The 22,853-nt window shown below is 44.9% G+C and overlaps 1 protein-coding gene across 1 annotated transcript in view; it reads right to left on the reverse strand.

Moving 5' to 3' along the window:
* The window catches only part of LOC139385577 (cell adhesion molecule DSCAML1-like), a 166,319-nt gene extending 146,142 nt beyond the window's left edge, over nucleotides 1–20,177 (reverse strand). Inside the window, exons 1-2 of the mRNA XM_071130755.1 lie at nucleotides 19,928–20,177; nucleotides 7,318–7,638 (exon numbers count right to left, since the gene is read on the reverse strand). Of these exons, the coding sequence (XP_070986856.1) occupies nucleotides 7,318–7,638; nucleotides 19,928–20,177 (571 nt within the window). The remainder of the gene's footprint in view (nucleotides 1–7,317; nucleotides 7,639–19,927) is intronic.
* Nucleotides 20,178–22,853: the final 2,676 nt, after the last annotated feature.

A 22,853-nucleotide genomic window follows, 5' to 3' on the forward strand; every position in this document is an offset into this window, starting at 1 on the left:
AAGGCAAGAAGGGCATTCTAACCCATTGCCCTTTATGGTAATAAGAATTCACAAAATGGGACAAACACCAAATTGAGACTCTGCATGCAGAATTCTGCAAAATATCCTCAATGTACAACATAAAACACCAAATAATGCATGCAGAGCAGAATTAGGCCGATACCCGCTAATTATCAAAATCCAGAAAAGAGCCGTTAAGTTCTACAACCACCAAAAGGAAGCGATTCCATAACAAAGCCATCGCCTACAGAGAGATGAACCTGGAGAAAAGCCCCCTAAGCTGGTCCTGGAGCTCTGTTCCCAAACACAAACAGACCCCACAGAGCCCCAGAACAGCAACACAATTAGACCCAACCAAATCATGAGAAAATAAAAAGATAATTACTTGACACATTGGAAAGAGTTAACAAAAAAACTGAGCAAACAAGAATGCTATTTGGCCCTAAACAGAGAGTACACAGTAGCAGAATACCTGACCACTGTGACTGACCCAAACTTAAGGAAAGCTTTGACTATGTAGAGACTCAGTGAGCAAAGCCTTGCTATTGCGAAAGGCCGTCGTAGGCAGACCTGGCTCTCAAGAGGAGACAGGCTATGTGCACACTGCCCACAAAATGAGGTGGAAACTGAGCTGCACTTCCTAACCTCCTGCCTAATGTATGACCATATTAGAGACACATATTTCCCTCAGATTACACAGATCCACAAAGAATTCGAAAACAACCCCGATTTAGATAAACTCCCATATCTACTGTATGAAATACCACAGTGTGCCATCACAGCAGCAATATTTGTGATCTGTTGCCACAAGAAAAGGGCATCCAGTGAAGAACAAACACCATTGTAAATACAACCCATATTTATGTTTATTTATTTTCCCTTTTGTACTTTGACCATTTGCACATCGTTACAACACTGTATATATACAGTACATAATACGACATTTGTATGTCCACCACATTCACCTGTTTTGGCCTTTCGCATCTGCGGTGGAAAGTGGTAGAGCTAAAGTGCTGTTTGTCAGACCAGGAGGCCTCCTGAAAATTGGTCTTCTCAAGAAAACGCCTGTACCATCCAAACCATTTGGGCTACTAATTCTCCCACGGACACAATGGTGTTTTACATTTTGCTCTATGACCCCCACAAGTGTCACAGGACTTGTCTGAAGGTAACCCTTACAAATGAAAGAACAAACATATGGAGGTAGTTTTGTACCAACAAAGAAAAGGGTTAAATATTTGTCCAAAAAACTAAAATATTTCCTGAGCTTTCTTATATCTCATAGATATAGGACATACACTTAAAAACCTGTATTAATTTGTGGGGCTATTTATGAAAATGTCAAGAGTATGCACAGCTTTCATCAAGGGTGGCTACTTTGAAGAATCTCAAATATAAAATATATTTTGATTTATTTCAAACTTTTTTGGTTACTACATGATTCCATGTCTGAATGAGTAGGTGTGTCCAAACTTTTGACTGGTACTGTATATATATTTTATATACACTGCTCAAAAAAATAAAGGGAACACTAAAATAACACATCCTAGATCTGAATGAATGAAATATTCTAATGAAAAACTTTTTTCTTTACATAGTTGAATGTGCTGACAACAAAATCACACAAAAATGATCAATGGAAATCAAATTTATCAACCCATGGAGGTCTGGATTTGGAGTCACACTCAAAATTAAAGTGGAAAACCACACTACAGGCTGATCCAACTTTGATGTAATGTCCTTAAAACAAGTCAAAATGAGGCTCAGTAGTGTGTGTGGCCTCCACGTGCCTGTATGACCTCTCTACAACGCCTGGGCATGCTCCTGATGAGGTGGCGGATGGTCTCCTGAGGGATCTCCTCCCAGACCTGGAGTAAAGCATCCGCCAACTCCTGGACAGTCTGTGGTGCAACGTGGCGTTGGTGGATGGAGCGAGACATGATGTCCCAAATGTACTCAATTGGATTCAGGTCTGGGGAACGGGCGGGCCAGTCCATAGCATCAATGCCTTCCTCTTGCAGGAACTGCTGACACACTCCAGCCACATGAGGTCTAGCATTGTCTTGCATTAGGAGGAACCCAGGGCCAACGGCACCAGCATATGGTCTCACAAGGGGTCTGAGGATCTCATCTTGGTACCTAATGGCAGTCAGGCTACCTCTGGCGAGCACATGGAGGGCTGCGTGGCCCCCCAAAGAAATGCCACTCCACACCATGACTGACCCACTGCCAAACCGATCATGCTGGAGGATGTTGCAAGCAGCAGAACGTTCTCCACGGCGTCTCCAGACTCTGTCACATCTGTCACGTGCTCAGTGTGAACCTGCTTTCATCTGTGAAGAGCACAGGGCGCCAGTGGCGAATTTGTCACTCTTGGTGTTCTCTGGCAAATGACAAACGTCCTGCACGGTGTTGGGCTGTAAGCGCAACCCCCACCTGTGGACGTCGGGCCCTCATACCACCCTAATGGTTTGAGCAGACACATGCACATTTGTGGCCTGCTGGAGGTCATTTTGCAGGGCTCTGGCAGTGCTCCTCCTGCTCCTCCTTGCACAAAGGCGGAGGTAGCGGTCCTGCTGCTGGGTTGTTGCCCTCCTACGGCCTCCTCCACGTCTCCTGGTAGCGCCTCCATGCTCTGGACACTACGCTGACAGACACAGCACACCTTCTTGCCACATTTCGCATTGATGTGCCATCCTGGATGAGCTGCACTACCTGAGCCACATGTGTGGGTTGTAGACTCCGTTTCATGCTACCACTAGAGTGAAAGCACCACCAGCATTCAAAAGTGACCAAAACATTAGCCAGGAAGCATAGGAACTGAGAAGTGGTCTGTGGTTACCACCTGCAGAACCACTCCGTTATTGGGGGTGTCTTGCCAATTGCCTATAATTTCCACCTGTTGTCTATTCCATTTGCACAACAGCATGTGAAATGTATTGTCAATCAGTGTTGCTTCCTAAGTGGACAGTTTGATTTCACAGAAGTGTGATTGACTTGGAGTTACATTGTGTTGTTTAAGTGTTCCCTTTATTTTTTTGAGCAGTGTATATATAGGGGTCTTAAGGCTTAGATTTTTAGAGGTTTAAAAAATCTTAGGGATAGCCCCCTTTTTTTCTATTTTTGCCTAAATGACATACCCAAATCTAAGCTGCTTGTAGCTCAGGCCCTGAAGCAAGGATATGCATAGTCTTCGTACCATTTGAAAGGAAACACGTTGAAGTTTGTGGAAATGTGAATTGAATGTAGGAGAATATAACACAATAGATCTGGTAGAAGAAAATAGTTCTAGCCATCTACCACCGTCTTTGAAATGCAAGAGAAAGGTCCCAGTTCTAGCCATTACTCTGGTTGTAATTCCAATAGTGTCCACAAGATAGCAGCAGTGTATGTGCAAAGTTTCAGATAGATAACTTGAAGAATGAGTGAGTCCCCAGGTACAATTGGGCAAATCGTGAAGGAGACATTCACATTCATATTACATTTTTCTGCAAGAATACCGTCAAATCTGTACACTTGGACTTTCATTTAGCTTTCCAAGTATTAGTAGCCATATTATAAGTTCAACCAGTTTTCATAACTTCATAGCTCTGAATATCCTTGTAATTTTTGTCCAAAATGAAAAGGCATGCTGTCCTATAGGATATACTACTCCCCTAATTATACACTGAAGTCTTGTTACCTTCTAGGATCATTGAGGAATAGATATGAACGTGATTTGACTGGTTGAAACAACGTTTATGGTGAGATTTTCACAGATTCCTTTCAATGCAAATTGAACGAGTGGAAATACAAATCGATCGTGCATGCTATATGGACCTTTTTAGGACATAAAAAAAACGATTTACTCTAACAAAACAACACTTCATGTTATCTCTGGGACCCTTTGGGTGATAAATCAGAGCAAGATTTCAGAACGTAAGTACACATTTCACCTTCAGAGGTGAATTTATCAAACCTATCGCGGTGAAAAAAAGTGTATTGTTGTTAGTCGCTCTCCTCAAACAATAGCACGGCATTTTTTTCTCAGTAATAGCTACTGCAAATTGGACAGTGAGGTTACATTAACAAGAATTTAAGCTTTCAGCCGATGAAAGACACGTATATGTACCGACATTTGTTGTTTCTCTAAAATCTGCGATCTTGACATAACAATCTGCATGATTAACAACTGTCCCGTTGACGGGACGCCGATCCTTAAGAAGTTGGGTTTCCATCGCATTTTAATCTCTACTGATGGTTTAGGCACAAAACAATATTGCATTATGTAGTAAATGTACCCACTCTGGTAATGGCACGTGAGCTCTAGCCAACAGCTCGCAGATACAGTGCGGGTATAGCCTACATAATCAGATTATTATGGACAAAAGAGCGAGATTATTTGAATTTGTCAAAAGGCAGCCAAGCATCTATTGTATCATCATGTGGCCAGAATAAGGCCCTCAACATTTATTGAAATGGAGCATCAAGCTCATCACCGTGCACTTTCACCACCCTGTGAAGTTCATCATCCTTTATTTCATCTGTATCCTAATGAACTGCATGCTTTCCCGAGTCATAGTGGGAGGACCACATATGTCATTGCGTGACTCCAAGTTTACGTTAATATGATTGTTATCATATCAATATTTCCACATACAAGTGTCTCCACCACCATATCTCCCTATATTCATTTAACCGGCACAAAAATATCCCACCTTGTCTGGCGTACTTTGTTTTTGGTCGACATTTGCTGTTACCACCAGACCTGTCATGACCTTTTTTTACCTGACATGTACTTATCTCGCGTAAAAAGGTTGGATGGAAACCTGGTTAATGACACTTATCAATGCCAACTGTCATATGATGGCTAAGCCTAATGTTCATGTTTTGTCATGTTATTCTGTGTGTCTATTCACTGTTCATGGGGCGAGGAGAGGACAAGGAGGGGCGGAGAGCAGAAGAGGAGCAAATGTGTAACGAGGAAAGAGAGGACCTTTTAAAGCAGAATAGGGATGCACTACATGACTAGCGATGGATGGGAAGGCCTCCTATGAGAGCCAATGGAAGCATCTATTTTTTATTTTTTTCTCCCCAATTTCGTGGTATCCAATTGTTTTAGTAGCTACTATCTTGTCTCATCGCTACAACTCCCATACGGGCTCGGGAGAGACGAAGGTTGAAAGTTATGCGTCCTCCGATACACAACCCAACCAAGCCGCACTGCTTCTTAACACAGCGCCATCCAACCCGGAAGCTAGCCGCACCAATGTGTCGGAGGAAACACCGTGCACCTGGCAACACTGGTTAGCGCGCACTGCGCCCGGCCCGCCACAGGAGTCGCTGGTGCGCGATGAGACAAGGATTTCCCTACTAGCCAAACCCTCCCTAACCCGGGCGACGCTAGGCCAATTGTGCGTCGCCCCACGGACCTCCCGGTCGCGGCCGGTTACGACAGAGCCTGGGCACGAACCCAGAGTCTCTGGTGGCACAGCTGGCGCTGCAGTACAGCGCCCTTAACCACTGATGGAAGCATCTTCAGTATCATTAGATATGTCTGTCAAATGCCAATGATGAAAATATGTGAGAGACTGGCTTTGACAAGGGATATGGGGTCAGGACTTTGACGATAAGAGAGGGAGGGAGAAACAAGAGAAAGAAAACAAACAGCGATTTTCATGAATGTACAGCGATCCACACAGATACCAGTGTTTTTATTGGCACAGAATCAGCATGCACGGGAGGGGAGGGGGAATTGGAGGGGGGGGGGGGGGGTGGAGAGATGAAGGGAGGGAGGGTGTCACACTGTGAGCTGTCAGCTGTCATCAGTCTCCGACACCACCTGAGACGGGACGCACCACACCCTGTCGCTCACGCCCTGCCCGTTGCCCATGGCAACTGCAGTATGTGGATGTGAATGTGAATGTGAATGTGAATGTGAATGTGAGTGTGTGTGTGTGTGTGTGTGTGTGTGTGTGTGTGTGTGTGTGTGTGTGTGTGTGTGTGTGTGTGTGTGTATTTGTGTGTGTGCGTTCTGTGAAGGTGTGTGGCAGTAGTGGCAGAATACACAGGCGACTCCTGAGTGCTGCAGTTGAGGTGCTGCAGAGTTGGGTGTGGGCGTGACGGTTGGTGGTTGTTCACAGACTCAGCACTTATTTGATTAATTGGGGTAATTATTTTGCAGGGAAGGTTGCCCTACACAGACGCTGGTTGGTAGGTCACTCTACAGCCGATGGGACGAGGGTCCCTCTGGGCAGAAATACCATAAGGGGTGTGGTGTGGGGAGGGAGGGAGGTTTGTCTTCATTTGGCCATGAATTTGGCAAGCAAACTGTTAAAAACTGAATCGCTATTGGATATGTTTGATTTGATCTCATACATCTTTTAATGGCTGTTGTTCTGATTTTCAAGACGCAGATTGTTCATTGAATATGACGCTGAACGTGAGCTAAAACACCAACAATATTTCACCTCGAGTGCAACTCTGTTCAATCCCTCATGTTTAACTCATTCCCATTCCAGCTACAGTAAAAGCCCTGGCACAGCTACCCAGAAGAGCTAGCTTGACAAAAACGGTGTGTGTGTGTAGTTGGGGGACTTTCCAGTCCATGGACAGATGGAGAGACTGGGAGACAGGAGGCCTGCTGGCATAAGCAGGGGACAGGCTGGTGTGTGTGTGTGTGTGTGTGTGTGTGTGTGTGTGTGTGTGTGTGTGTGTGTGTGTGTGTGTGTGTGTGTGTGTGTGTGCGGGTGCGGGTGTGTATGTGTGAAATCTCCCATTGCAGCGGGGCCAGCCCCACAGACCAGCAGTGACCTTGGCACAGGGCACTGGAGTCACTCTGCCAATTGTCTGTGCCGCTGTGCGTGTGTCTGCCAGTGGCATTTTAAAGAAGCAGGGTCAAGGCTTTGGGACGCTCGCCCCCCCACTGAGTCTAACTGTTATTTAGGGTACCATTATGGACGCCGTTGGGTTTACCGTTTGCTACAGCTGTTTTTGTTGTTAGTGTTATTTGTGTGTCTTTTATTAATAGTGCTTGGGGAGTGGGTTCTCTTAGAATAGTGCTGAGAGTACAGCGTCAACCCATATGAGAAAGCATTTTCTTTTTGTTTCCCAACCTCTTCCCGGGCAGCCTTTCTCTTATGCTCATCCTCCTCTCATTCTTTGTGAAGACGCAGTGTTTCTGTTTTCCCCCAGAACAGTGTTCAGTTGGGTTGTACAGGTGAAGCTGTGTCTCCTTGTCTGGTCCTATCTAAGGCTCCCCTAGAAGTGTGTACTGTATGTCTGTATGTCTGTCTGTCTAAGGCTCCCCTGAAAGAGGCTGCTTCTGTTCAGTCTGACCTGCTTTGATGCGGATGCTGGGGCTGCGGATCTTGCCGGCCTGGTTCTCTGCGGTGCAGAAGTAGTCGTTGTCATGGATGTAGCTGTTGAAGGCGGAGGGCGAGAAAGGGTAGAGCTGGAGGGTGCCGTTGGCGTGCACGTGGCGGATGTGGGGCACATCGTAGATGTCGTCGCCGGTGGCCAGGTACCAGCGCAGGACGGCATGGGGTGCGCCGCCCGCCGGGCAGGGCAGGGACACCCCGACCGAGCTGGAGAAGGTCACCCGCTGCAGGGAGGCGTTTACAAAGTACAGCCGCGTCGAGACCACATCCTCACTGTTCACTGTGATGGGGAGAGAGAGACACGGTCAGGATAATACACACACACAAAGGAACTGTATCTGGGCCACATCCACACACACATACACACACACCCACACAGCCAACGTGTGGGCAGCCACCTGCCAATCTCCAAACTAGGTTATCTTCTAGAGTTTTCCATCAGGTCAGCACAGCAGTTCCCAAAAATAGAATCAATTACTATTTCTCCATTAGGCAAATGACCTGACGTAATATATTCATCATTTATTTTCATCTACATGTAACTCCGTTATGATAAGCTGGAGCGAAGCCACACAGTTAGACGCTCTGCTATAGGCTGATGAACACAGTCCACTTGATTTGGCAAGTTGCTCTGTACAATAACTCAAATTAACCTGGGCATCGACTTTGATCAGGGTGACACGTGACTCGCACGCACGTGTTTGTTTTCGTGTGACTCAAGTGTGCCTCTCCGATCCACCTTAAAACGAAACGGGCGACCTGACTGCCAAACAGTAGTGAACAATCCTCTGCAAAGCATTAACATAATATCAGTCGTCTAAGATGAGCCCAAAGAGAGCCCTTCCTTAAACCGGCGTCTGATTTGGAGGTGAAATGGGTCAAAACGAAGAAGCCATGAGGCTGTTAGAACAATACCTAGTCTGCCAGTTCCACCCATCTCACGTCTATATCATCACAGAGAAACCTTCAGCATATCTCCAACTACAACCCTGGAGGGCTGCTTTGCAACCACTATGGCTTTCACAAGCCGCCGCTTCAATTAATCGTCTTAGGGGAGCTACATCCCTAAAACATCCCCCCCTGGCAGTGTCTCCTGGGAAGCAGCTAGACGTCTTTTTAGAGTTTGGGGGGGGGGGGGGGGTTTAGGGATAATTTCTTCTGAGTCAATGATATATAATTAATCCTCTTCCCCAGTTTGTGTCGACAATGGCCGGATTAGCCCCATCTTTTTCACTCTGAATGGCCCGGGACGAATAGCAGTGAATGGAAGTGGTGGCTAGAAGCCTCATCAAGGTAGATTTAGGAGGGGATCTACAGCACAGCAGATAACCTTACAGCTACGCCTGTGCATTGATGTTGAACCAAATTAGCATTAGGAAAATCATTAAAAGAGCTATGGGGGGGGGGGGGGGGGGGGGGGGGAATTCAAGGGGTTTTACTTAACATTTTGACACAATACAAATGTTACAGATCACATCAAATTAATTTCACAGATTCATTGGAAAGCGATGAATTGATGTGTAACAGTTAAGCCTAGTATGTTTATGGACCTCTCCTATATACACTACATGACACAGAGTACAGCAGTGACCTTGGCATAGGGCACAGGGGTCACTCTGGCAACTGTTTGTGCTGCTGTGTGTGTCTGCCAGTGGCTTTTTAAAAGAGCGGGGCCAAGGCTTTGGGACGCTCGCCCACCACTAAGTCTCATTGTTAGTGAGGGGACCAGGATGGATGTTTGGTTTTCCGTTTGTTACAGATGTTTTTGTTGTTATTGTTGTTTGCGTGTCTTCATTGTGTTCGGAGAGTGGTTCTCTTAGAATAGTGCGACGTGGACAGCATCAAATCATGCACTACCTGGCCAAAGGTATGTGGACACGTGCTCATCGAACATCTCATTTCAAAATCATGGGCATTAATATGGAGTTGGTCCACCCTTTCCTGCTATAACAGCCTCCACTCTTCTGGGAAGGCTTTCCACTAGATGTTGAAACATTGCTGCGGGGCATGCTTCCATTCAGCCACAAGAGCATTAGTGAGGTTGGGCACTGATGTTGGGCAGTGATGTTGGGCAATTAGGCCTGGCTCGCAGCCAGCACTCAAATTTATCCCAAATGTGTTCAGTGGGGTTGAGATCAGGGTTCTGTACAGGACAGTCAAGTTCTTCCACACCGATCTCGACAAACCATTTCTGTATGGACCTTGCTTTGTACATGGGGCATTGTCATGCTGAAATAAGACCTTCCCCAAACTGTTGCCACAAAGTTGGAAGCAAAGAATCATCTAGAATATCATTGTATACTCTAGTGTTAAGATTTCCCTTCACTGGAGCTAAGGGGCCTATCATGAAAAATGACCCCAGACCATTATTCCTGCTCCACCAAGCTTTACAGTTGGCACTATGCATTGGGGCTGGTAGCGTTCTCCTGCCATCCTCCAAACTCAGATTTGTCCATCAGACTGCCAGATGGTGAAGCATGATTCATCACTCCAGGGAACGTGTTTCCACTGCTCCAGAGTCCAATGGCGGCGAGCTTTCCACCACACCAGCCGACGCTTAGCATTGCACATGGTTATCTTAGGCTTGTGTGCAGCTGCTCGGCCTGGAAACCCATTTCATGAAGCTCCCGATAAACAGTTATTGTTCTGACGTTGCTTCTAGAGGTAGTTTGGAACTCGGCAGTTAGTGTTGCAACTGAGGACAGATGAATTTTATGGCCCCGTTCTGTGAGCTTGTGTGGCCTACCATTTCACGGCTGAGCTGTTGTTGCTCCAATATGTTTCCACTTCACAATAACAAATCAAATTCAAATCAAATCAAATGTATTTATATAGCCCTTCTTATATCAGCTGATATCTCAAAGTGCTGTACAGAAACCCAGCCTAAAACCCCAAACAGCAAGCAATGCAGGTGTAGAAGCACGGTGGCTAGGAAAAAACCCTCTAGAAAGGCCAAAACCTAGTATGAAACCTAGAGAGGAACCAGGCAATGAGGGGTGGCCAGACCTTTTCTGGCTGTGCCGGGTGGAGATTATAACAGAACATGGCCAAGATGTTCAAATGTTAATAAATGACCAGCATGGTCAAATAATAATAATCACAGTAGTTGTCGAGGGTGCAGCAAGTCAGCACCTCAGGAGCAAATGTCAGTTGGCTTTTCATAGCTTTTCCTAGCCGATCATTAGGAGTATAATAACAGCACTTACAGTTGTTTGGGGCAGCTCTAGCAGGGTAGAAATTTGATTAACTGACTTGACAGTGCCACGTTGAAAGTCACTGAGCTCTCCAGGAAGGCCATTCTACTGCCAATGTTTGTCTATGGAGATTGCATGGCTGCATGCTCGATTGTATACACCTATCAGCAACAGGTGTGGCTGAACTAGCCAAATCCAGAAATTTGAAGGGGTGGTCGTATACTTTTGCATATATAGTGTAAATATTAACAAACAAAAGCCAATGGACCTCTGGTACAGCACAAACAGAATGAAAAACTTGACACACGTGATGGGAGGGTATTGAAAGGCTGAGATAAGGATACAGCCCTCACTACAGTGCCTTCGGAAAGTATTCAGACCCATTGACCCATTGACTAAAATTGATGAAATATTTTTTTCCCTCATCAATCTACACACAATACCCCATAATGACAAAGCAAAAACAGGTTTTTAGAAATGTTTGCAAATTTATTAAAATAGAGAACAGAAAAAACAAATTTACATAACTATTCAAACCCTTTGCTATGAGACTCGAAATTGAGCTCAGGTGCATCCTATTCCCATCCTTGAGATGTTTCTACAACTTGATTGGAATCCACTTGTGGTAAATTCAATTGATTGGATATGAATTGGAAAAGCACACACCTGTCTATATAAGGTCCCACAGTTGACAGTGCACGTCAGATCAAAAACCAAGCCATGAGGTTGAAGGAATTGTCCGCAGAGCTCCGAGACAGGATTGTGTCGAGGCACAGATCTGGGGAAGGGTACCAAAACACTTCTGCAGCATTGATGGTCCCCAAGAACACAATGGCCTCCATCGTTCTTAAATGTGAGAAGTTTGGAACCACCAAGACTCTTCCTAGAGCTGGCCGCCCAGCCAAACTGAGCAATCGGTAGAGAAGGGCCATGGTCAGGGAGGTGACCAAGAACCGGATGGTCACTCTGACAGAGCTCTAGACTTACTCTGTGGAGATAGGAGAAACTTTCAGAAGGACAACCATCTCTGCAGCACTCCAGCAATCAGGGCTTCATGGTAGAGTGGCCCGACGGAAGCCTCTCTTCTGTAAAAGGCAAATGACACCCAGCTTGAAGTTTGTCAGAAGAAACCTAAAGGACTCAGACCATGAGAAACAAGATTCTCTGGTCTGATTAAACCAATATTGAACACTTTGGCCTGAATGCCAAGGATCACGTCTGGAGGAAACCTGGCACCATCCCTATGGTGAAGCATGGTGGTGGCATCATGCTGTGGGGATGTTTTTTAGCGGCAGGGACTTGGAAGGATTGAGGCAAAAATGAACGGAGCAAAGTACAGAGAGATCCTTTACGGAAACCTGCCACAGAGCACTCATGACCTCAGACTGAGGTGGAGGTTCACCTTCCAACAGGACAATCACCCTAAGCACACAGCCAAGACAAAGCTGGAGAGGCTTCGGGACAAGTCTCTGAATGTCCTTGAGTGGCCCAGCCAGAGCCCAGACTTGGACCCGATTGAACATCTCTGGAGAGACCTGAAAGTAGCTGTGCAGCAATGCTCCCCATCCAACCTGACAGAGTTTGAGAGGATCTGCAGAGAAAATGGGAGAAACTCCCCAAATACAGGTGTGCCAAGCTTGTAGCGTCATACCCAAGAAGACTGAGTACTGAGTGAAGGGTCTGAATGCTTTCGTACATTTTATATTTCCATTTGGAATTGTTTTTAAATAGCAAAAAAAATGAAAAAAATATGTTTGCTTTGTCATTATGGGGTAGGGAAAAACATATATATTTTTTTACATTTTAAAATAAGGCTGTAACCTAACAAAATGTGGGAAAAGTCAAAGGGTCTGAATACTTTCCAAAGACACTGTAGGTAAGGGTGGCTCTCTCTCTCCATTCATTCATCCCTCTCCCCCTTCTCTTCCTCCTCTCATTCTTTGCAACGTCTTTGTTCTCTCCCTTCCTCACTCTCAATATCTTTCATCTCTCCTTCTTTTTTCTCTCCTCACCACTCTCAATCCATCCTACCCTGTGTCTCATCCTTTCTCTCTCTCTCTCCCCTATTATAGTCCTCCAGTACATGGCAGGATAAGTTGAGTGATTGAATTTGCATGCCAGACGCAGAGAGTTAAATCCATATAATCTCTTTTCGCATTTAACACACACACAGTCTCTCCGCCCTGGTAATCGAACTACCATGGAAGGCCTCTTTCCCACTCCCCTGGTGTGTGTATGTGTGTGGGTCGGCTTAAATCAGGGCCAGGGAAGGGTTAAGGGGTACTAACAGAGTACAGGGGGGTCACTGTGTGTGTGTGTGTGTGTGTGTGTGTGTGTGTGTGTGTGTGTGTGTGTGTGTGTGTGTGTGTGTGTGTGTGTGTGTGTGTGTGTGTGTGTGTGTGTGTGTGTGTGTGTGTGTGTGTGTGTGTGTGTGTGTGTGTGTGTGTGTGTGTGTGTGTGTGTGTGTGTGTGTGTGTGTGTGTGTGTGTGTGTGCTTGTTGGGGGGGGTCAGTGTTAAGGCTAACTGGTATTTAAGGTCAAGCTTTATGCTGGAAGTGTGTTGGGTCAGTGATGAGGGGTGTGAGGTGTATGAGGAGAGGTGACAGCGTGCGAGTGTGTACATGTGCTTGCGTGCACATAAGTGCATGTGTGTGTGAATGTGTATGTGAGGTCCCTCTCCTATCCAAAATGGAGCAGTTCCTCTGTGTCTAAAAGGTGTAATTTAGGTTGAGTGCAATTTGGCCCATATCATGTGCCATATAAAAACACAACTCTCTGCTCATGTTCTGAGCGATAGACCATTTCAGCACCATGGACAGGGCCACACTGGCTTTTCAGTCTCACATTTACATTTGAGTCATTTAGCAGACACTCCTATCCAGAACAATTAGGGTTAAGTGCCTTGCTCAAGGGCACATTGACAGTTTTGTCACCTAGCCAGCTCGGGGATTTGAACCAGCGAGCTTTCGGTTACTAGCCCAAAGCTGTTTTACAACATCAAAGAAAAAGCCCAAAATGGTTAAGAAATGAATCCTTGAATCATCATTGAGCATCACTGTAATCTTAATGTTAAAAGCTAACAGAAAGACTTTCCACAAATAAACAACAGTGAATGCCTGCTGTGACATCATAAAAAAATGGTGGCCGCCGAGCAACATCAAAACAAGTAGGAGGCATTCCCAGATAGAACTAATTGGGAAGGAAGCAAACAGGCTACTGTGGATGAAGCGGCTGTTGTGCTGCTGTCCTATTGGCGAATCCAGGTCAGTCAGTTGAGCACAGTACAACACAGAGAGGGCAGTACAGTGGTGGACTGGACTCCCATCATGCAGCACAGATTGTGGCCTCCAGCAGAAAGGCCCAAATAAGACGGTCATAATATAATCCCACAGTTGGGGTCTGGGAGAGAGAGAGCCAGGGGGTGTCTCACCAGACTGACAGGGTCTGTCAGCACAACTGCAAAGAGAGGAGAGAGACCAAAGAAAGAAAAGACACCACCCCACCCTAAAAGTGGATATAGAAGCCCCGTACCCAATCCCAAATCAAGCCCCTGAAAGATGGATGAATGTAAACAAGATGGCAGAAAATCCATCATACCTTCCAGAGGGCTACGTGAGATGATACAATGTTGCCTTCACCAGGAGGAAGTCAAGACATGCCTAGGGGGAGAGGTAGAGGCTAGGGCTTGATTTGGGATTGGAGCAAGGGGCCAGTCTGTACCCCATCCAACAGGGAGTAATGGTGGAAATAAGGAGGGGAGAGAGGACTGAAATAACCCGAATTCTCCCTTTCTTTGTTCTGAGAAGTCCAACTCACAGTTTTCCATGCCCTCAGGCTGCCCGCCCTTTTCCCTGGCATGGGCAGAAAGGGAGCAGAGGAGGAGAGGAGCGAGAAAGGGAGCTAGGCGCACTCATCCATTTCAGAGGCATATTTTCCTTCCTTCTTCAAGCCTGAATGCATTGATTACAACAGGAGAAGGTCATTGTCATTTGGGTGAGTTCCCTAAAACATCACTCCTGTTGGGCGAAGCCTCTTCACTCCGTCTCCTGCTCTTATTCTGTTGCTGTGACAGATTTGACTCAAGCCTCTCCTCCCTCCACACACAGACACATTTGCACATTTCCTATGCCCCCCCCCCCCCCCCCTTTGCTGGCAGTATGAAAATGGCGTATGAATATGTATGCCACAGAGGCAGGGATATTGCCTATGGTGAACCGCTATGCATAATGCAGCTCTTTCTGTCTCATCCACACACACACACACGCACACACACGTCTCTGAGATTGATACCATCCCATGCACACAGGTCAATAAATCTCTCTCACACACACAGTAACGTACACACACGTATACACGTAGACATTCTCAGAGGCAAGCGAGGATACGCCCAACGTTCCTGTTAAGGGTCTGGTGAATCATACAGAATACAATACTCGATATGTTCAGGCAACATAACTCTAATGTCATTGCGGTCAGTTACAACACCGCAATAACGTAGTAATGATGTTGTACAACTCAGTATGGGAGAGCAAGAAGAAGTTCTATTATTGTGAATGTTATTTGATATCCATTTTACACACAAAGACACTGAAAAGGATAATGCATTGGCATCACACTGAAATTACCTTGCCGTACTCATGCACATGCGCACGCACGCACGCACGCACACCCATCCCTTCTCCATATTATGCAGTGTCAGTGGAATATTAGGAACCATTTCAGCATTTGAGGATCCACACTCTCCCTCTTCAAAGGAATGACTTTCACAGTTGTGGAGGGAGTGTCAGATTTTGGGGTGTGATTCATCCTCTACCCTTCAGCCTCTATCCTTCCTTCTCTGTCAGAGATAAGCAGAGTGATAGTAAGCAAGGTGGCTAGAGAAAAGAGGGATGCAAAGGAGGGAAAAGAAAAGTTGTCCACGTCACTTTAAAGCAGATTATCCTCCACATGACCCAACTCCTCTCCTCTCAACCCATCTACCCCCTCTACCCCTTCTCCTCTCGCCCCTCTCTCCTATTCTCCCCCTTCTCCTCTCCTTTCATCTCCTCTCCTGGTGCAACAGATCTTATGAAAGTGGAGACAGGAGAGAATACCTGTTGAGTTATCCAAACTCAATTGGACAATCAGAGTCATCAAACTCAATTGGACAGTCAAATGTAAATAGGTCAAATCGTTTTTTACTTCATAAAATGAGCGTTCGTTTGTGTTCATATTTGTGTGTCTGTGTTTTTTTTTTAAAGGCATTGGTGAGTTACCCATTGTAGGATCAGAGGAGAGAGGCAGCATTTTCTATCTGTGTCATTTTTTTCAGTTTTCCCCCATATGGTTAAGTTAGCCCAGGCCTACATTATGCATGAATGTGAGGAATAGGCTCCGTGGCTTTTCTGTTCACCGGCCAAGTCACCAGCACAAACACTCAAAGGTAAAAACAGCTGTTGCTTGCCAGAGCAAGAGGAGGGAATGCGAGTTAACACGAGTGTGGTATCATTGTGGCCGTGCTTCTCATAGACAAATAACAAGTTCATAGGTAAGGTGTTATTTAGGAGAATAGATGTGTATAACCGCAGAGATCGACTACTGTTGCTCAATTATATTCAGCGAGAGAGAGACCTTAAATTGTAATGTAATTGAGAGAGAGGGGGGTGTTCAGACGACTCGTTGCGGGATAACTCGTGGCTAAGGAGAGGCCAGGTAAGGTCGAGTCCACATCATTGGATTCAATATGAGAAACTTCATTGAAAAACGTATATTCAATTACATAAGTTGGCGTCAGATAACAATACCGTGAGGAAATGGGCACACGTGGCGACGTAGTAGCCTAGCCTATCACCAGGACGCAGACGCAACACCCCTCGACGCAGTGCAGTGGTCTACATTAAATTCGAGGCAGTCTATTTCTGAATCTGGCTCATAAGACAATTACTACGCGCCCATGCTGCCATCTCACCTCTCAGTTTGTGTGTATTTTATTTGATTCCAAAATGACACTGCCGCCGGACCGGGCCTTGGTGGTAAATCAGACGAGTGCCATACGTTATGTGGAGAGCAGAGAGCAACACGCCGTTGATGGCAGATGATGGCAACAAACGGCTATCCCATCAAACATAACACAAATGAGGAGGGAGAAGTGCAGTCCTCTAGTCAATGGACTGGTTTACTTTTGCAAATCAGTTGAAAATCCGGCTTTGGTTTCAGTTTAAACCAAAGCCTACTAATTACGCAGCTGGGAAGGGATGGTCATTTGGGTAAAACTATTTTTCAAATTGCATCCGGTAAGGGGACTGAGTAGAGGGAAAGAGGTGTGTGAGAGGGACATTTCAGAGATTAGAAAATGGCCTCAAAATGCAGCATAAAGAATGCAATTATATATTTTGCGTAACAAAATGCTTACACATCACAAATTAATAAACACTGATAAAACGAATAATAATAATTAACATTATTCTGATTTTTTTTTACAATAATAATATCCACAATAATAATATAGAAGGTGTTTAATTTAGGCAAATCTTCAGAAAATCTGGCGCAGGCAAGATAATATCGCAGCCACCACATACATCACATCGTCTATTTGACTAGTGCTTATCCTTAAAATAAAGATTGCTGCCCCCCCCTCCCATAAGGTAAGGGTAACGAAATATGCATGCGTAAAACCCTACTGTTTAGATTTGTTAACTAATCTATTTACATCCTACATTCATCCTATGATTCATATCAATTGTAATTGTACAGTCATTCAATATTCGGTTTAAAATCGACTGGAGGCCTGTCAGCCTGAACTGGAGGAAAGCGGATTCAGCAATGAATTGATAAAATAACTAGAGTATCTCTCCCTCATTATTTTACAAACCGTAGTCTTGATCAGAATATTGAGTGATTTGAATTTGTGTAGTCATAATAATGATAAAACTGTAGGCTTTAAATATCGCAAATTATTTTTTTACGTTAATACATTGCAACAAATATGTACAATAATTGCCATCACCAATAGGCCTGATTGTTCCAGATGAATAGATGGCACGGATAGCATCTTTCCCTGCTGATTTGTTTTGTGTCTCAACACATTTCCATAAAATGACAAGCGACCCTCCAGATCATGACAAAGAAGAACGAGCGCAACCCCCCCCTCCCTTCCAACCAGCGGTTGATGTGTGCTGGTATGGCCGAGACGCATCAATTAAGGGACATCTGGTTATTCATATTGCACTACAATGACTAATTAGCCTACTGGAAACCAACTACAACGAAAACGTATATGTCTGAGAACACCAAATCATGCAAGAATGTTAGGAAGCGATATCCATCAAATTTAACACAGGGTGTTGTGTGCCGTTCCACGAAAGTGAGAACCATCATGGAGGCGCGGCCGACTCAGGAAAATACGCAGTCCTAATGCATATGCATGTGAGATTATTGGTTAAAATGTTTCTCTGGTCAAATCTTATCTTTAAAATCAAAACACAAATACGAGTTACGTTAAATCGCATAGTCAGTCAATACAAAATTGATTGTTGACAAAAAATAAAGGAATAAAGGAAAAAACGATGCTAAATGGAAGTTGGTTATCTACATCTCTTGCCTCCACTCTTTCCGCTCCACTGCCTAGGTGAAACCCCCACCCCTCCCTCCCTCCTTTCACCACACACACACACACACACACACACACACACACACACACACACACACACACACAGTACATCTTGTTCAGTCACGGGACAAGGCGATGTGCAGTACATCATCTAAAAAGACCCTGTAATCCAATTAAACACAACAAAAACACCACAAAAAGCCCTAGTCACAACAGCAGCACCACGCACACACACACCACACCATCCCCGACTGTTGGCCTGCAAGGCTATAGGCCACGTATTTCTGATGTCTAAAAGAACATCCACTCATGGACACACAACAAAATGAACAGAATAGCGATAGGGCCTATCTGCATGTGGTCCCAGACCTAATTACGTTTTTTGTTTGTTTTTTTTGTTTTTTTTTTACAATTATTTATGTATTTATTTATTTGAACATATCTTGGGGTTTATGACTGAATTGTATCGACAAGATTAAGTTCAAGTTGTTGAAATGGTTGACAAGCGTTCAATCTGAAGCAAGTATTTAATCAAAACCATTATTCAACCTTCCTCTCGATCTGCAGTATTTTTCCATCCAATCAGTATGTAGAATCTGGGGCCATAGAAAAATGGAGGATGCATAATTACACTACTGATAATAGCATCCGAGTGTGTCTGCATGCGCTGACCCGTGTCATTCTAGAAAGTGAAGCAAATTGCCAACAGTGGAGACATTATCTGCTCTAATCCCAGCGTTCAATATCCCCAGCATCAGTTTACACATCTCCTATCCATTTTTTTGTTGCCCTTATTGTGCGCTCATTTACAGACACATTAAAAGGTACGCTCATTTACAGACACACTAAAAGGTACGCTCATTTACAGATACACTGAAAGGTACGCTCATTTACAGACACACTAAAAGGTACGCTCATTTACAGACACACCAAAAGGTAAAGTCTTTCACAGACACTAAAAGGTACGCTCATTTACAGACACACTAAATGTTACGCTCATTTACAGACACACTAAATGTTACGCTCATTTACAGACACACTAAAAGGTGCGCTCATTTACAGACACACTAAAAGGTGCGCTCATTTACAGACACACTCAAGTGTACGATCTTTTACAGACACGCACTAATTTGGTACGCCAAAGAAGCCATATTAACAAATCACACATAAGCCTGACACATTCTGTTATTTGTTATGGGGCAGAGGAAAGAGAGCAAACACATGTACACTCGACAGCCCTTCTACTTTTCTGGTAAAAGTCCTACAGCTCAGAGACGCAGTTGGAGTATGTAGCAGCATGCAGCTCGCAATCTTTGTCTCCATATTCATGACAACTCGAGATGTGCATAAATGCAAATGGTGTTACCTCCCCTATCGTAACTGCCACAGACGGCGTATAGGGGGATATGGACCACACTGCTAATCTGTCTGTTACTTCTCGAAATAAAGTCAACATATTTACGCAGCTGCATAATGTGTCCTAGGTTTTATCTATACATCTGAAAGGAGGGATGGTGGCTGAAAAGTGCTTCAAATTGTCATCCTCCGTCCTTAGTGGGCTTAAAGAAATGAAGGCCATCCAAATCAAGCTTTTTTATTCAAGTGAAGATAGGCCATTGACTTTAACTGACATAAAAAAAAGGGAATTTAAAGTTGTGACTTTTGAAAATTAGCGCATTCCAACCCGACCTCATGTATTGAAGCACAACTAAACACAAATAGACTATATGCACCACAACTTCAACGTTGCATTGGAGAGAGAAAAAGTTTGCGTGTCTTTCACGTACCTTCTTGGAAAGAGTACAGCAGGAATAAAGTTACCAGCCACATGCCATAAATAGCAGGTATATTTCTCAGGAATGTTGTGCAATCCCGACGAGTGCACGGCGCAGTGTTCGGCCAGACGAGGCTCGGTGCTGGAGTGGTGACGATGCTCACCGGCGATCTCTCCAGCCCTAGTCCCAGACTCGCCAGCGCCGTGGAACGGCCACTGATCTGGTCCCGCCTCCCGCACCCTCCCCTAGCCGGGACTGTCATCCGAGAGGGCCCCTCCCCTGCTATTCTAATGATGCGCGGTGATGGAGAAGTGAGGCAGTGCATCTACTGTACGAGGATCACAAGCACGGAGAGCCCGGGAGAGGGGTTTGGCGTGGCAGAGAGCTATGGAATATGGAGCGCTTCTTTTGCGCGGGTGGGGGGTGGTTTGTGTATGATTCTGCAGCGGTGGGTGTTTGTTTATGGGGGCTCAGGTGTGTGGTTCTTGAGGTGTGATAGAATAGGTTTGCTATTTATCTGTAAAGGTCCATGGACGCGCGCACCTGTGGACTTTTGGGGTCTTCACTTCACATCCGTCTTCACTTTGCGCACAAAGGAGTTCACTCATTCAGTGACTGTGTCAGCTTGGCAGAATGGATATAGATACATCTACGTTTGGTAGGCTACTTTAAGGATAAAGGTGTTATTATTTTTGCGTGCTATTTTTTGTTGCTTGGGTAGCCTAATATATGCAGAATTGAGAGACTCAAGAAGCATTTTTTTTTGTCAGATCGATATGAAGCGCAAACAATGAATTTCTCTCTCTCTCTCTCTATTTCACTCTCGCTCGATCTGGCACAGACGCGGAGCCACACACGGCTCAGCGCGTCCTTAGAGACTGTGGGCAACATTCTGCCGCACTCTCTCCAAACACACAATTCAGTCTCATTTAAAATCCAATTTTACCTAACCCCTAAACCTAACCCTAATCCGTACTCTTACCCTTACCATAACCTTAACCCTAACCTTAATCCAAAAACCTAACCTTAACCCTTAACGTAATTCTAACCCTAAAACTAATTCTAACCTAAACCATAAATCCCCTAGAAATAGCATTTGACCTCGTGGAACTAACAAAACAGCCCCAGTTGGTCAAATATGTGTTCATTTACTATTCTTGTGGGGCCTCCTGGTCCCCACAAGAATAGTTAAACATGTCCACACACACACACACACACACACACACACACACACACACACACACACACACACACACACACACACACACACACACACACACACACACACACACACACACACACACACACACACACGTATTACATATATTCTGTTATTGTTTTATTACCACAGTCTACACATTTTCAACAAAAAGTAGGGTATAATAATGAATAATGAAATCAGACAAGCTGTTTCATAGTTTTTGTCAAAATATAACTTTTAAAAAATGACATTGATTTACTGTAATTTCATTTGTAAGATGATGATGAATAGCTTCATAAAGAATGATTGTTGCAGTCGTGGAATGTCATTTTTTGAGCCAGTTACAACAATACATAGGATCTGTCCAAAATGGCACTCCATTCCCTATACAGTGCCCTACTTTTGGCCAGGGCCCCTATTAGGGACACTGGTCAAAAGAAGTGCACTACAAATGGAATAGGGTGCCATTTGGGAGGCCGTTCTAGAGAGAAACCCAGCTATACCTCAGTGGTTCCACTGTAGCCTTCTGCATTGGTCCCCTCAGTTCCTCCGCAGTGGGCACTATCCACGCCACTTCACATCTCGCCTGTAATTATCGAATAGCTACACAAACTGTAATGTTATTGATTATAGGGTATACGAGGCACAGTCACCAGAAACAAATGAATCCTGATATCTGTCAACCCTCATCCTCCTCCCCCACATACTGAAGCCTAAAATACAGAACGGACCAAATTAACCAAACTCCAAAAAACAGGACCACGCCTAGGGACTGTATATGAAAGGACAGGCTAGAAATCTTCAGACTACAATGTCACCTACACTGCCTTCGGAAAGTATTCAGACCCCTTGACTTTTCCCACATTTGTTACGTTACAGCTTCATTCTAAAATTGATTAAACATTTAACGTTTCTCAGTGATCTACACACAATACATTTTTGGAGATGTATTAAATATAAAAATAAGATTGAACTAATTTGGAAAGGCACACACCTGTCTATATAATGTCCCACAGTTGACAGTGCATATCAGAGCAAAAACCAAGCCATGAGATCGAAGGAATAGTCCGTAGACCTCAGAGACAGGGTTGTGTTGAGGCACAGATCTGGGGAAGGGTACCCAAAAATATCTGTAGCATTGAAGGTCCCCAAGAGCACAGTGGCCTCCATCATTCTTAAATGGAAGAAGTTTGGAACCGCCAAGACTGGCTGCCCGGCCAGTCCGGCCAAACTGTGCAATCGGTGGAGAAGGGCCTTGATCAGGGAGGTGACCAAGAACCCAATGGTCACTTTGACAGAACTCTAGAGTTTCTCTGTGGAGATGGGATAACCTTCCAGAAGGACAACCATTTCTGCAGTGCTCCACCAATCAGGCCTTTACGGTAAGGTGTCCAGACAGAAGCCACTCCTCAGTAAAAGGCACATGACACCATAGTGCTTTCAAAGCTCATCACTAAGCTAAGGACCCTGAGACTAAACACCTCCCTCTGCAACTGGATCCTGGACTTCCTGACGGGCCACCCCCAGGTGGTAAGGGTAGGTAACACTGTCACGCTGATCCTCAATACGAAGGCCCCTCAGGGGTGTGTGCTCAGTCCCCTCCTGTACTCCATGTTCACTTATGACTGAATGGCCAGGTACAACTTCAACAACATCATTACGTTTTCAGGGGACACAACAGTGGTAGGCCTGATCACCGACAAAGATGAGACAACCTATAAGGAGGAGGTCAGAGAC

This window comes from Oncorhynchus clarkii, chromosome 27, assembly GCF_045791955.1.
Source record: "Oncorhynchus clarkii lewisi isolate Uvic-CL-2024 chromosome 27, UVic_Ocla_1.0, whole genome shotgun sequence".
Classification (NCBI taxonomy): Eukaryota; Metazoa; Chordata; class Actinopteri; order Salmoniformes; family Salmonidae; genus Oncorhynchus; species Oncorhynchus clarkii.